General features: G+C 49.4%; 2 protein-coding genes and 1 non-coding gene across 3 annotated transcripts; 1 reads left to right on the forward strand and 2 right to left on the reverse strand.

Annotated features, from left to right (window-relative positions):
* Nucleotides 1-1,662: 1,662 nt before the first annotated feature.
* Ranbp1 (RAN binding protein 1) lies at nucleotides 1,663-9,792 on the reverse strand. The gene is made up of 6 exons (XM_032899904.1): nucleotides 9,631-9,792; nucleotides 8,328-8,464; nucleotides 6,388-6,545; nucleotides 3,398-3,526; nucleotides 2,560-2,625; nucleotides 1,663-2,074 (listed from the first exon to the last, which is right to left on the reverse strand). The coding sequence occupies exons 1-6, from the start codon at nucleotides 9,643-9,645 to the stop codon at nucleotides 1,968-1,970; spliced, it is 612 nt and encodes a 203-aa protein (XP_032755795.1). The 5' UTR covers nucleotides 9,646-9,792; the 3' UTR covers nucleotides 1,663-1,967.
* LOC116899908 lies at nucleotides 2,388-2,512 on the reverse strand. The gene has a single exon (XR_004387880.1). It is a non-coding gene; the product is annotated as a small nucleolar RNA SNORA77 (small nucleolar RNA).
* Nucleotides 9,793-9,965: 173 nt separating the features above from the next.
* Nucleotides 9,966-14,722, forward strand: Trmt2a (tRNA methyltransferase 2 homolog A). The gene is made up of 12 exons (XM_032899905.1): nucleotides 9,966-10,353; nucleotides 10,596-11,143; nucleotides 11,628-11,736; nucleotides 12,103-12,284; nucleotides 12,425-12,539; nucleotides 12,630-12,745; nucleotides 12,820-12,931; nucleotides 13,394-13,516; nucleotides 13,678-13,753; nucleotides 13,951-14,067; nucleotides 14,156-14,252; nucleotides 14,333-14,722. Exons 1-12 carry the CDS (start codon nucleotides 10,330-10,332, stop codon nucleotides 14,559-14,561), a joined length of 1,848 nt encoding a protein of 615 aa, XP_032755796.1. The 5' UTR covers nucleotides 9,966-10,329; the 3' UTR covers nucleotides 14,562-14,722.
* Nucleotides 14,723-15,111: the final 389 nt, after the last annotated feature.

Here is a 15,111-nt window from a genome sequence, read left to right on the forward strand (position 1 = left end):
TCAATGGGGCACTCAAGACTTGAAGCTACACCATCTATAAGCCACCTCCTTGAATGTACATCAGAAAATAAACAGCACAGGACAGCCAGTTTGGAGGGGCCTTTCTGTATCTGCAGAAGAGAAGGAACCCTTCTGGGTCTGACTCCATGAATGGGCGGCGTCACAGCCATCCTCCTCCACTGCCAGATACATGGAAAGGCCAAACACTGGGCATAGGATGAAACTTCCTATTTATGAAGTCCTTCCTGCTTGGTGAGGTCCTTTTAAAACTACAGACACCTCCCTAAGGGCATTTCCCCCACTCAAAGGCTCCTTTGCCTGTTATTACAGCCAAGGGTTACTTTGCACTATGCTGAGAAGTAAGCCTGAATGCCTCAGTCCAGGGCTTCCCTTGAGGAAAATCCTTCCATAAAGTACACTGATGGCTGCCTGTGGCCAATGTCTTAGATCAGGACCTACCACATATACTTATCTCTTCCGGGGACGGGGAAAACTGAGACAGCCTTTAGTTGGCTTTTAAGGACCAGCTTGGGGAATGAAAAGGTACTTCTGCAGGGGTGGGCAAGGAGGAGAGCTGTGAATATGGTAAAAGTACATACATCTATGTGGAAATGTCACAATGAAAACTTTGAATACTAGTTAAACAATTTTAAGAGCTTTAAGCTGGGCTGTAGTGGCACACATCTTTAATCCAGCATGCAGATCTTTTGAGTTTGAGGCTTGCCTGATCCACAGAGGGAGTTCAAGTACAGCCAGGGATGATATACAGAGAAACCCAGTCTCTAACATACAAAAATAAGGGAGGGAGATGAAGGAGGGAAAAGGCAGGCAGGCAGGCAGGCAGGCATTTGTACACACCCTGCAAAGGACAAGGTCAGATGTAACAGGATCAGTTTAGTAAGAAACATCAACAAATATCCAGGCCCAAAACCACACCTAGCAGGAGCTACTGGAATCTGCTTGAGTAAGAGACTAGATCTTGCAATGTGATCAGACGCCACACCATGGCTCCCAGCCTGTGAAAGGCACACAACGGACCAGGTTTTGTTTGCCTGTATATATGTGTGAATGTGTGTGTGTATATATATATATATATATATGTATATGTATATATATATATCATTTGTTTTACCTAGCAAGGAAGAGAGTGTCTAATTCCCTTGAGCTTCAGTCCATCGTGAACTTAAAACTGAATTCAAATGCTCTACAAGAGCAGCAAGTACTCCTAACGGATGAGCCGTCTCTACCCCACGAGGCAGGTTTTATCCAAGTAGTCCCTAATCTAACAGTGCTGAATTTAGCATTCAAGGTCCAGACTCCTAGAGTGCTATTTGAAGATGTGTTGGGAGCATCTAATCGTTTCCAACAGGAGAGTTGTAGGGCTAGACATAGCCACACTATGGCACAGTACAAGAATGAGCTGATTGCTGCTCTATTAACCAGAGCCGATCAAAACCAGTTTTTCCTATAGCCAGATCTGTTTTGCTACCTACCACCTCCCTTCACCAAGGTGAAAGCAATCTTAGTCTTCCTTCACAAGTCCCCCCCCACCCCCGAATAAAACAGCACAAAGCACTAGTTCCGGCAGCAAGGAAGCAGCCCCCCACACACCCAGTGACCTCCAGACGCCTTCCCCACCCACCATATAGCCTTGTCAGCTGGTCCAGGTTTTCAAAGGCATTTTTTATTCACTATTTTTGATGACTATAAATAAGTGTTTCCACTATGGAAAAGAAAGTTAGCACAGTACATTTTCATGACTGGGGAATGGATTTCTGAAGTCATGTTGAATGGTGTCAAAAATTGGAGGAAAAAAAAAATAAAAAAAAAAAAAAAAAAAAGACAACCTGAAGGTTGGAATTCAGTTCTTTATAAAGTCCCTTGTAAAAACAAAACAGAATAAAAACAAACTTTAAAGGGTGGGGCAAATTTTTAAAAAGAAAAGGAAAGGAAAAAGACAGAATGATTCATTGCTTCTCCTCAGACTTCTCTTCAGCCTCGTCTCTGGCCTCCCTCACTGAAAGGGCTTCCAGCTTCTCAGCCACCTTCTCAGCATTATCATTTTTGCCTGGTCCTGCAAAAACAGGCAATCACAGTAAGACAACAGAGAAGTCTGGCCACGAGACTGCACTACTCTTGGCACTCACCCAGTGCAGGCTCGACCTTTCCCCCAAGCATCACCTACCACTCTCCCCAGATGGCCTCAGAGAGCCCAGCAAGCTGCTGGTGATGTGTGGTCACTTACTAACCCAGGCCTGTCTGCCCCAGAGGAACAGAAAACAGAATTTGTTGAGAAAACAAGGAATATATCTTCCAAAGAGCTGTGACTCAGCTCTGTACCTGAAACTGACCACAAATGCTAGGAGGCCAAAGCCTGCAAGGCATCGGGCTGTGTCCCCAGGCCGCTGTATTGCCCCTGACAGGCAGAGGCAGCCACAGCACCCGGATTGTTTCTCTGGCAGATGGAAAAAGCACCAGACTGGAGCTGCAGCCAGGTGCAGAGTGAATCTGCAAAGCACTGCATCCCACCCACCCGCAGCACCCAGGACACCATGTCACCTTTCTTTTCTCTCTCTTCAATTTCTTTCCTGCATTCTTCGAACTTTGTTTTGAACTTTTGTGCGTCTGTAAAAAGAGAAGGGACTGTGTTTGAAAGTTCTCAAAGTGGACTGGCAATATTCTAAAGTTCTGAAGCACCAACTCATGGTTAAAGATGGGATCCTGCTACATATCCCTGGTTGCCCTGATCTCAAACTCAAGAGATCGACCTGCCTCTGCCTCCTAAGTGCTGGGATTAAAGGCATGCGTTACCACGCCCAGCCCCAAGGGCAATTTCTGACTATTTGATAACTGCACTGAGTCCCTCCAGGGGTCACTGATTCTGCTCAGCTAGCTGTCTATCACAACCAGATGACCAAGGGCCAAAGCTCTTCTCACTATAGACTCTACTCATGTTGGAAGGGCTACCAGATACACTATACTCCCAGACCAAGGGCAAGGCTCACTTTCACAAGAGCACCAGCCACTAGGGCATTGGCCATGGTACCTGCTGACTCTCCAGGATCCCCAGGGCACAGCTTTGTGGCAATTCAGACTAGAAAGATTCCCCCATGGAAGAGAGATCAGCCAGGGCTTGCAGATCTCTGCAGTCTTTGCTGGTACAGGTGCCTAAGCGTCCGTAGGGGACACCAGTGTCCCAGTCTTGAGGTACCAGAAACCAAGTAGAAGCAGCAGCAGGAGGAAACTCTAGGGTGTGTCTCTGGTTCCACACACCTGATGGGAGTCAACTGGATGCAACAACTGTTTATACAGACCCCTAGAATGTCAGAGGCTCTGTATGCTCTGGGCTAAATCAGGTGCCCAGCAGGTGACCCACAGTTGGGCAAGTTCTGCTTACTCTCAGCATTTAGGAAGCGGATGGCGAGCAGCTCAGGCTTGGGACACTCGTCAGCAAAGTCGGCGTGGGTATTCCAGACCCAGGCGCGGTCACTGCCAGCATTCGGCTTCAGCTCCATCATTGGTGTGACTAGGGGAGAGAAGCCTGTGAGGACAGTGGCCAAACCACCCAGAGCAACCTGCTCACCAATTGAGGGTACCCATTTCAGTCAACATGGAGTCTGGAATGTGAGAGCCATGCTGTTGTACTTGATTACCCTCGGAGCCAAGCGACCACCATACTGGAGTGTTCAACTATGCCCACTTGCAAATTATCCCAGCTGGGCTTGACTATTTATATCCCCTTAAGGCCAGAGACCCTACCTAGGTATCCAGCTACCTCCTATCACAGCTTATGTGCAATTCTGCCCTAATTGCATGTGCTCTCTTCCAGGAGGACTAGAGTATTAGGCTGGGAAGGACAAAGGGAGAGGGCTTTACCTGTGGAAAAGCTATCATCCCTGCTAGGTCAAAGCTTTCCAGATCCAGCCTGATGAATAGTCTTTGCTCTTTAAGAAAACCCAATAAACTCATCAGTGCCCAGAGTATGGTTTGGTGGCATCACGCCTTAATCTGTCATTAGAACCCTAAAAGAGGGGTAGATGTTCCACTCCTGGGAAGGGATTTTAAAATATAGGCCTACACAACTACACCCTGATGAAAACCACATCTGCATAAAACTAGAGCAGTCCTCATCTGGGAACAGCTCAAGATCCTGAAGCACAGGCTCTGCCTCCTGCTGTTTTAGGGGGAGCGAGCTACTCTGGCTCAAACCTTCCTAATGGTGGCCAACATATAGCTATAAACACATGCTCACACCAACACGAACCTGGCTGATTGAAAGGTGGGAACCCAGAGGCAAAGGAGCCTGAAAGCAGGACCATCACAGTTGCTATATAGTCCAGGAAGAACACAAACAATGGATACCAGAATCCCACGACAAACACTAGGTATATCATGGAAAATAAGTCCTAACTCAGACATATTTATTCTGAATTCTTCAGGTCCTATATAGAACCAAGGGAGAGCTAAGCATTGACAGAGCTGTCCTCCACTGAAAGTCTGCTCATCTAGAATATCACTCACTGATGTGTATGCCCAGTCACAGTCCCTGTACCCTTGGCAGTATTTCCAGGATTTCAGGGAGGCCCTCTGACCACACATGACAGATAAAGCTGGAACTCAAGAGATCTGAGCCACACCAGGCCAACAGTGGTCTTAGAAACTGCATACTCCACATTCTCACTTTCCCCAAACCTCACACTTTCCCCAAACCTGTGAATGCCCCTCAGAGGCTCAGATCTGCATGCTTGGGTCTCAGTTAAAGAACAGTTTGAAAGGATTAGGAGGAGTGGCTTTGTTGGGGTAGGTGTGGCTTTGTTGAAAGAAGTGTATCCCTGGGGGTGGGCTGTGTTTCAAAGGCTGATGCCAGCAGGCCGTATCTCTTTCCAACTGGTGCCTATGACCAGGATGTAAAGCTCTCACTTAGCTACTGCTCCAGGGCCATGCCTGTCTGCTTCCTGCCACGATGCTCATGGACCAACCCTCTAAAACTTTAAGCAAGCCACCAACTAAATGCCTTGTAAGAGCTGCTATGGTCATGGTGTCTCGTCAGTCACAGAACAGTGACCAATCAATGCCCAACCTTGACCTACAACCTGGGTGAGAGGAGGCGCCCCACCCAGGTGCCCAAGTCGAGAGGATCACGGAGACTAGTCAGGCTTGGGAGCAGCTTGATTCCCCCCACCCCAGGGAAAGCTCCAAATTAGGACCGAGGGGAGACTGAGGCACCTGTAGGATAGGGAGGGCAAAGGTCTTTCTCATGCCCTTGCCTCAGCAAACCACCTATTAAGCCCTGATCTTATCTACAGTCTGCCTATATACCCAAGACAAAAGATCCCAATGGGTTAAAAAGTGTAGCCTGCAGAAAGACAGTCTGTAAACTGTAAAGGCACTTTACAGGCCCGATCAGTCCCATCCCCAGAATTACAAGCTGAGCCAACCGGCTCCTACAAGTTGCTTTTCATCTGCCATGGCCATGGCACATGCACACATGAAGGAAAGAAAAAAAAATGGGTCCAGTAGATAAAATCACCAGCTACGCAAGTTCAGTGATCCAAGTTTGATTCCAGGATTCATGTGAAAGTGTTAAGGAAAGAAAACAGATTCCACAAATTTGTTCTTTGGTCTACACATTGGACCCCATCCCCACCAAAAGCAAAAAAAAGATTTTTTTCAAGTTTAGAAAATGTAGATTTTTGCATTAGAGAATCTACCAGGATTAAGAGCAGTCCTGTTGGAGGATGATTTTGTGCACTGTGTATTCAGATGCTGATTGCTGTGCCCAGAGGCCTGGCTGCAGTCTGGACATTGGCCTTGTCATGACCACTAAAGGATCTCCTATTCGATGACTGTAAATGCTATTCTCCCTCACCTCATTGGTTATAGACAGCTCATCAGCCTACAGCTGGGGCAGAGTGAAGATGGGATCTGCTATCAGTAAGGGGTCCGAGGTGGGTCAGGTTAGAGTGGATGTCAACCCTGCCCAGCTAGAGTGCATTATTTCAAGGCAAAGGAGGGTGTAAAAATGCATATGTTTTTACACAGCCCAAGATGGATCTAAAAAGCCTGAGACAAACAGGGAGGGGTAGCTTGTTGAGACCTCTTTCTAGGCGCACAAGACCACACCTGGCCAACAGCACTCCCCAGTTACTGTCTTGCCAGCCTTGTTTCCTGTTATCACCCCAGGCAACAGCTTAGAGGTAGTAGAACATAACAGAAAGTGCATATATCACCACCCAAATCTAGTCTGGACCTATCTTGCCCACAGCCTGAATTCTGTAAGTTTCACTGTCACAATTCAGAGACTTCTTTTAAGTTCAACAAGTATCATAAGTATACCCCCACTCCCCTGGAAACCAGCTCCTAAAAACTCTAGGTATAAAGACCTACTATAGTGGTTGGCGCATATCTTCAAGGTTTTGTCCCTCCTCATGAGGAGGCGGATGGTCCCTTTCTCCTTATGCTTCAGAAGCTTGACGTCTCCCGTGCCTCGCTCCTTCCACTCTGGGAGGTCATTCTCTGAAGCAAACCGGAACAGCTTTGCACGCCTGTAAGAAGAGCCAATAAGGAAACATCCAGACAGAGAGGGAACTCACACCTGGACCAATCACCACAAAGGAACACCTGTTCTTTCAACACTCAATATAATGGGTACTGTTGAACACCATGCCCTCCCCAAAAACCTTTCTCTAAGGCCTTTGGGCACCGAGAATTCCTAGGCAAAATACAACCCAGGGGATTGTGTTGCTTTTACTTCATAGCAAAGGACCTTCCCTGGAGACACATCTAAGGATTCTCATGGCCCACAGTAGGTAAGGAAGCTGCAAAGGGCTACATGAGTGCCCTGAACCCATATCAGCCTTAGGGAATGTTATCTTCCACATGCTCAGCAACAATTTCCTGTCAGAGGAACCTTTCATAGCCTCCAGGGTTCAGGTATCCAGTCCAGCAAGTAGTCCAGCACACCCGTCCCTTGGGCCAAGCCAGCACCCTTCTTCCTCTGTAGCCTGCATTTGCTCTTATAAAGCCTCTGCTCTCCACCAAATTCAGTCTTGTACAGGGAGACTGTGTCTTCACTTAACTCCTTAAGCGAAAGCTCAAAGGCCCTTATAAAGGTACAAGATGCGGTCTTATATCGAGGACACTGGTGTACTTTCAGCATCAAGTGTTCAAAATCAAGTACCACATGACTCAGGGAGATGCTACCCTCACCCATTTCTATGAAACAAAGCTGTGGACCATCACCTTCTAGGTAGTACAAAGGTGTATTTATGGCTCTCCTTGGGCAAGCCTCCCTTTCTCCCTCACTTCAGAGCAGATGAACCTTTATCTAACATCTTGGGCATACCTGAAAATTTGACATTAGCAAATTCTCTTGATTTTACATGTACCATGATGCACTGCCACATTAAGATGAGACGGAGGTCTACAGCACTACAAGCACTACTCTCTCAGACCTCATACTTTCTAACCTGCAAAACCATGAGCTGGAGGCTGGAGAGATGGCTCTGCACTTAAGAGCACTGGCTGTTCTTCCAGAGGTCCAAATGGCAACTCACAACTGTGTTACGTTAGTCTCAAGGGATCCACTACTTTCTTCTGGCCTCCTTTAGCATATTGTGTAGAGACAGACATCGATGTAGGCAAAACACTAACACACACATAAAAATTAGCAAGAGCTAAACAAGCCCAGTCTTTAAGGATACACAGTTAAGGCAACAGGAAACAAAGCAGAAAAAAAGGAAAGCGAGGAAGACTCTCTGCTCAACAAAGGGACCCCACCCTGCAGAAAAGGCCTCATTGTGGAGTCCTGGAACCTGTTTCTATAGACCAGCTATCCATGGAAAAATGCCTACTGTTACCTCCCAAGCGCAGAGATTAAAGGCATGAGCCACCACATTCTGCTACAGAGACTCAGGTGACAGAACAGTCATGGGGATACCCTACATCGGACTGGTCAAGTTTTTGGCAGACAAATGGTTCAATTTTCAATGTAAGGCTAGGACCATACAACTTCAGGCACTTTCCTAAAAAAGCCGTTATCAAGCTCGGTCCAAGCCAGAAATCCACAGAAATCACAAAGAGACTATGCCAGAAAGTATCACTAAGGCTTACAACTGAAAGAGAAACAGTACAAGGGACAGAACTCCTAGCTTGGCTGGCTCCTCTAGGAATTGAAGAGGAAAACATAAGTGGTCCAACTATGGTTGTTGGGCATTGCAAATTTTTAAAGAAATGACCTGCAGAGACCTGCTTCCTGTCCACTCTCTCTTTCCTCTGTCTCAGTCAGTCCACCTAAAGATACTTCCAGGACACCTCAGCAGACTTACATCTTAAAAAGTTCCTCTTCATCTTCCTCCAGTGTTTTAATTTCTTGCTCAGGAAGAGAAACTATTGGCTCGAACTGGGGGTCGTGGTTGGACTCATCTGCATTCTCTGTGGAAGTATCGTGGTCCTCGTGACTGTCCTGTGTAGAGAGAGTAAGAAGTGATGCTGCTGGCTGGTGGATTTGGTCCACAGTGGGCATCATCAATCACACATGGCGCCTGGAAAATGAAGACAGGCCTTCCCCAAATTGGAAATTAAGCCTTCGGTCTTAACTTTCACATCATCTGACTGTATTTACAACCAGCATCACAAAAACCACAGCATAGCATGAAACAAGACAGTGAATTTTGACGACACTCCTACACACTCAAACATCAATCGGTTACACACACCCAAGTCCTTGGCAAAGTAGCTTGGGAGAAACTCCCTCTTCTGTAAAATAAAATTACACCCGCCATAAAAAGAGCATGATAGACTCAAAAGGAAGAGCAATCATTACAGTTTTTAATGATGAATACCCAAGCACTTGTTAGTTTACTAGGAAGATAAACTGCTATGGGAGAACCAGCATTTACATGAATTTACAATCCCTCCAGCAATTTTACCCAAGCTGGAAAATTTAAGCTGAAAGAAGCTAAGAAAAGCACGACAAATAAGCTCTAAGATTCTGACCCAACTTGGAGGATCACAAGGGCATGCATGTTTAAATCGGACAAGATCACGTGCTTTGATAATACAGAAAAATCCCAGACTCAGTACCTAACTCAACAGGATAAAGGAATAGAAACCTTTCGTTGGGTTTCTCAGCACTGCGGCTAAGCTGCGGCCGACACACGAGCCACCAACAAAGCCGCCCCCGCCCAGAGTCCTCGCGTCTAATATCTGTATTCTGCGCTAGATCGCGAGCTTCCCCCACCGAAGGCGGAATGACCTAATGAATGAAGGGATCTGGGGGCAATTGGAAGAAGGATGGCCGACGCTAATGGAAAGATCACAAGTGGGCCACGACAGAGGAGATCGGTCGCCTCCAGGTCCCCAGGTGAAGCCGAGAGCCCAGTTTGGCCATGGCTGTTCTTCCGCAGACCACAAGGTCACGCGCCCTGCAGCCCCCGAGACCGGAGTCTTGGCCAGCAGCTCTCACTCCCCGACCCCAAAGACCTCGAGCATCCCAGGCCCAGGCGCCTGGAGAGGCCCCGAACCCGCAAGCCAGCGAGGGTTGGAGGCCGAGGCGCGGGCCGCCCACGTGGCCGCCCATAGCGGCCCTTGCCTCTCGGCCTGCCCGGCCCCACCCGGGCCTCACCGTACCTTGGCGGCCGCCATGGGGGCGCGGCGACGGCGGCTCGACTAGCTCAGGCGTCGCTGGCTCGGCGGCCTCTGGGCAGCTAGTCGCAGCTCCTTTCCTCCGCGTCTGGCGCCGGCGTCTCCCGCCCGTCCGCTCTTCCCTCCGCCCCCCGACCCGAACCCTGACCCCTGACCCCAGCGGCGGGAAACGCGCAGTGATTCAAAACCAGTGCAGCTTTATTGGCTCTGACGGCGGACATTCATTGTCCGGCCCGCCCCGCGCTTCCCGCCAAAACGCCCGCGGCGCATGCCCGGCCGCGCCTCAGCCGGAGGAGCGCGCTCTCCCGTCGACCCACGCGCACACTTCCGTCTGCAACCTGTGAGTGCCTCTGACGCTAGAGTGAGCGGCTGGTGGAAGGATCAGTCTGGACTCGGCGCGTGGCGGTGACGTCATCGGAAGCCAAGCCCTCAGAGAAAAGAAACGCGGCTGGGGTTCGCTGGCCGACTAAAGGCAGGCGAAGCGTGTCCCCCTCACCGGCTCTTGGGGAGCGGGCGGTGCATCTGTAGAGCTCAGTCCCAGCTCTGAGCACCCGAGTTTTGAGTCCCTGTGTGGAGCTGCGGTCTACCTTCACCGCAGCGCACCTCGTATCTGAGCACTTGTTTGAGAGGCCTAGCTGGTGGTCCTCGTGAGCACCCTGGTCCAGGCAACAGACGAGCCAGGCGATGAGTGAGAAGCTGGACACGGAAGTAAAGCAAAGGGAGACATGCAGGAGATAGGGGCCGGGTGGTCGGAGGTGGTTTGGGCTGCAGTCATTACCGTCGGATCAAGATAGGATTGGGAAGACTTGGGTCTGGAGTAAAAATGCGGGTTTGGCCAGGGCTGCTTGTAGTGTGCACTAATGGAGATTTGTCAGCTGTTTTGGGAGCAAGCCTCAGGTAGTAGTCACACTAGTTGGAGCCTTCAGCCTAGCCGGTTTATTCCCACATAGGTTCCGGAGCACATGGAGGACTGCGGCCAGGATGTCAGTGCAGTGCACAGCTCTGCAGCCTCAGTATGTCAAGATGAGAAAGAGGACCCTGGGCCAGCTGCAGGGCCTGGGACTCAGCCGGGGCTCTACAGCTACATAAGGGATGACTTGTTCACCTCAGAGATCTTTAAACTGGAGCTCCAAAATGTACCTCGCCACGCCAGCTTCAGTGACGTCCGGCGTTTTTTAGGCCGTTTTGGCTTACAATCCCACAAAATCAAACTCTTTGGACAGCCACCATGTGCCTTTGTGACATTTCGCAGTGCTGCTGAACGAGACAAGGCCTTGCGAGTGCTGCATGGTGTTCTCTGGAAAGGTCGTCCACTCAGTGTACGACTGGCCCGACCCAAGGCTGACCCTATGGCTAGGAAGAGGCGGCAAGAAGGTGATAGTGAACCAACAGCAACACAGATTGCCGATGTGGTGACCCCTCTTTGGACAGTGCCCTACACTGAGCAGCTGGAGCAGAAGCGACTGGAATGTGAGCGGGTGCTACAGAAACTGGCCAAGTGAGTGTAGCACTGACATCCTAAGCAGAGCTGGGTTTTGCTCTTGGGCCTGGTTCATTAGCCTTTTAAGCAATTCAGAATACAGAGAGTTTAAGTCACTAGTTCTCAACCTTTGGGTCACCAGACTCTTTCACAGGGGTTGCCTAAGACCATCCAAAAACACACTTACATTATGATTTGTAACATTAGCAAAATTACAACTACAAAGTGTGGTTTTTCTTTCTTAAACTTCACAGGCCTATGCCTGGTTCTCGGTACTGTGGCAACCGACAACAAAGTAACAAAAAAATGTTATGGTTGGGGATCACAACCTGAACTGTATTACAGGGTCATATGCACCATTAGGAAGGTTGAAAACCACCAGTCTAAAGTGGTCAACTAAGACAGACCCTTGGTAACAGGATAGTGAGATCGCAAGGGAATTGTTGCCCCGTATGGATGGGGAACAGTGTTAAGTCCAACCATGATGTGTTTCATCCTGCAGGGAAATTGGGAACACTAACCATGCCCTGCTACCCTGGCTGCTCTTGCAGAGACAACAGCACAATAAAGCTTGTTGCCCATTGGAGGGGGTCAAGCCATCACCCCAGCAGGTCAGACCAAGAAATCCCATTGTGTGAGGTGGGGGAGGCTGGCCTTGTTCGTTTCAGGTTTTTGGTTTTTTGTTTTTTTTTTCTTTTCTTTTTTTTCCCTTCTTTTTTTCGGAGCTGGGGACCAAACCCAGAGCCTTGCGCTTGCTAGGCAAGCGCTCTACCACTGAGATAAATCCCCAACCCCTCATTTCAGTTTTATTATGCATATGCTCTTTGACATTTTTCTTGCTTTTCATTTCTTCCCGATGTTTGATAAACCAGCAGTTTTGATAAACCAAGTCTGAGTCTCTTGTTCACTATGTTATTTCTTCCAGAGCTGGGTAATCAAGGTTGAGAGCTAACTCTTTACTCCACTGTCTCCTGCAGACTGAGTACCGTAACAAGTGTGAATTTCTGGTCGGAGTTGGGGTAGATGGAGAGGACAACACTGTTGGCTGCCGGCTTGGCAAGTACAAGGGCGGGACGTGTGCTGTGGCGCCTCCCTTTGACACTGTGCACATTCCACAGGCCACTAAGCAGCTGGTGAAGGCCTTCCAGGAGTTCATCCGGTGGGGACCTTGCCTGGGGCTGGGCTTCTGGGAAGCCCCTGGCCCATCTGGGCCCCTACACTGGCAGTTGTGGATGTGGGGTAAGAGGCAGGGTGCTGGGACACACAGGCACACACTGAGTACACTTGTGGTTTCTTCAGCTCCACACCATACTCCGCATATGACCCTGAGACATACACAGGCCACTGGAAGCAACTGACTGTCCGCACCAGCCGCCGAGGCCAAGCCATGGCCATTGCCCACTTCCATCCCCAGGTCTCAGGTGGTGGTCCTGTTGGGGGGTGTGTGTCTGGTATAGGTTGGCTTTTGCATAGCCTGATGGACATTTTATATCCTGTACTACAGAAACTGAGCTCTGAGGAGGTGGCAGGACTAAAGGCCTCCCTGGTGTGCCACTTCATGGAGGGGCCAGGCAAGGCCAGTGGGGTGACATCCCTCTACTTTGTGGAGGAGGGACAGAGGTGAGGAGCCCAGGTGGGGACAGGAGGGACCAAACAGGCCAGGGGCCCTGACAGATCTGCTTCCTCCTGTGTAGAAAGACTCCCAGCCAGGAAGGCCTGCCCCTGGAGCATATGGCTGGTGACCAGTGCATTCAGGAAGACCTGCTAGGGCTCACTTTCCGCATCTCCCCTCATGCATTCTTCCAGGTAGTGTACCCCTTGTGAACATAAAGACACAAGGAGGGGGAAGCCAGTAAGTAACCTCAAAGAGAGATTTATACAGAATGTTCGGATAATGGGGCCCCCAAAATAAGGTATAGGATAGGAAAGGGGCATTTGCTAGCGATTGGCCACTTTGCAGTTCCCCCAGTGATATGCCTTCTGTGGAACCCAGAATAGGATCAGCCACTTTCACTGCTGTAAAAACCCTATGGAGATAGAGGGGGAAGAGTCCAAGGTCTCTAGCATGAGGTATGCAGTCATTCTCAGCTGCCCTGGGGAAAGTTATGAAGTCAGGGGGAAAACTCCCTATTCATGAGGGTCTCTGTTGTAAGGATTTGGTTTTTAAGAGACTGGGTGAGGTCAATGTTGTGTAGGAAAAATGGGACCCAAGCAATGTGGGATGATGCTAGGCTACACTGGAGTATACTATGGCTAACTAACCTCCAGGTAAACACACCTGCAGCCGAGGTGCTCTACACAGTCATCCAGGAATGGGCCCAGCTGGATGGGGGCAGTACAGTGTTGGACGTTTGCTGTGGCACTGGTACCATAGGGCTAGCCCTGGCTCCGGTAAGCTTCCCAGCCCTAGGTAAGAACATTGCCCTACTCCATTATCATGAGCCTGAAGACTCTGGCTGGCTACTACCCTGTCTCTGTTATAACCCCAGTTGTGTTGTCTTCCTTTTCCAAGCAACCAGGGCAGTGGGGCTTAATCTATCTTCCCATTTCAGAAGGTGAAGAAAGTAATTGGGATTGAACTGTGCCAGGAGGCTGTGGAGGATGCCCGTATGAACGCCCTCACCAATGGTGAGAACTTTTGCATCCCACAGTAGACAGGTGGTCTGTGACAACAGTAATGTGCTATGCACTTTAATTTCTGTGCCTGGAGATATTAAGAATCGTCTGAGGAATGGGGTGCTAAGGGATCTGTACACATCTAACTGGCTGTCTATTAAGTGTGCTAGGCAGGCCTGTAGCCCACTGATGACTATGATTATCTCTAGAGCTGAGCAACGTTGAGTTCCACTGCGGCAGGGCTGAGGATCTGGTGCCAGGCTTGGTGAGCAGACTGTCTTCCCAGCAACTTGTAGCTGTTCTAGACCCACCACGGGCTGGCCTACGTGAGTGGCTTCCATTTGGGGGGAGGCAGTACCAGAAGTAAAAAGCCCCTGTTGGGTAGTCAACCATTATCCCCCTCTAACTTGCTAGATTCTAAGGTGATTCTGGCCATGAGGAAAGCTGAGAACATCAAGCGGCTCCTGTATGTTTCCTGCAACCCCAGGGCAGCCATGGGCAACTTTGTCGAGTAAGTGTGTGAGGTGGAGCACCTGCCTGCTGCCTAGAGGAATTTCTGTGGGGCTAACACTGGTACCTCTCCTCCACCAGTCTCTGCAGAGCCCCATCTAACCGAGTAAAAGGTACCCCATTCCATCCAGTCAAGGCTGTGGCAGTGGACCTGTTCCCACAGACTCCACACTGTGAAATGCTTATCCTGTTTGAGAGGATGCAACAACACCCTAATGGCATAGGAGCCCTGGAGCAGCAGGACCTTCAAACCCCAAGAAATCTTCCCGACGTCACTCCAAAGGAAACAGAGACTTCCCTCTCACCCTAGGGGAAGTACGGGAGCACAGGAAAACTGGGGAGCTCCTTAGGGATGACAAAGCAGTGGTGGGGCTTGAGGCTATCTAGCTGGTACTACAAATGTGTGAATACCTGTGTCCTAATAATGGGATAGCTAGATTCTAGAATAAACAATTGCTGATTTTACTGACATTTTTTGGTGAGCCAGAGCCTTAACTCACTCCTACTTGCTGCCCTGGACAATCCTTTCTGAAAGGCAAGAACTCTCAAAAGCTGTGGCCTTGAACTCTAGCTTTCATGTGCAACTTCCCCAGAGCTGGCACCATGTGCTTTGTTTTAAAACAGCATTATCTATGTAGACCAGGCTAGCCTCACAGATGTGCTTACTCATGACTCACTCCTGAGTGCTGAGGTTAAAGTATGTGGTGAATGCCAGGGCTTGCTTAAATTTAGCCCCAGAGAGCCATGTTTTAGGACCAAGCACCATCCAGGGGGAGCACTGAGGATGGCTGAACACATCTATGCTGAGTTCATATGGAATTAAAAACACAACTGACTACAGGACAGTCCTGGCCAGTTGA

Source organism: Rattus rattus, chromosome 4, assembly GCF_011064425.1.
Source record: "Rattus rattus isolate New Zealand chromosome 4, Rrattus_CSIRO_v1, whole genome shotgun sequence".
In the NCBI taxonomy this organism is placed as follows: Eukaryota; Metazoa; Chordata; class Mammalia; order Rodentia; family Muridae; genus Rattus; species Rattus rattus.

Bases quoted from the DNA above. Each gene is read 5' to 3' on its own strand.
- Ranbp1 (XM_032899904.1), bottom strand. The intron at 3,527-6,387 runs GTAGGTCTTTAT...TCTCTCCCCTAG, and splicing joins GATATGCGCCAACCACTATA to TCACACCAATGATGGAGCTG. The intron at 2,075-2,559 runs GTGACATGGTGT...CTGTTTTTGCAG, and splicing joins TGAAGAGAGAGAAAAGAAAG to GACCAGGCAAAAATGATAAT.
- Trmt2a (XM_032899905.1), top strand. From the start codon at position 10,330: ATGAGTGAGAAGCTGGACACGGAA. The intron at 13,517-13,677 runs GTAAGCTTCCCA...TTCCCATTTCAG, and splicing joins TAGGGCTAGCCCTGGCTCCG to AAGGTGAAGAAAGTAATTGG. The intron at 14,253-14,332 runs GTAAGTGTGTGA...CTCCTCCACCAG, and splicing joins GCCATGGGCAACTTTGTCGA to TCTCTGCAGAGCCCCATCTA.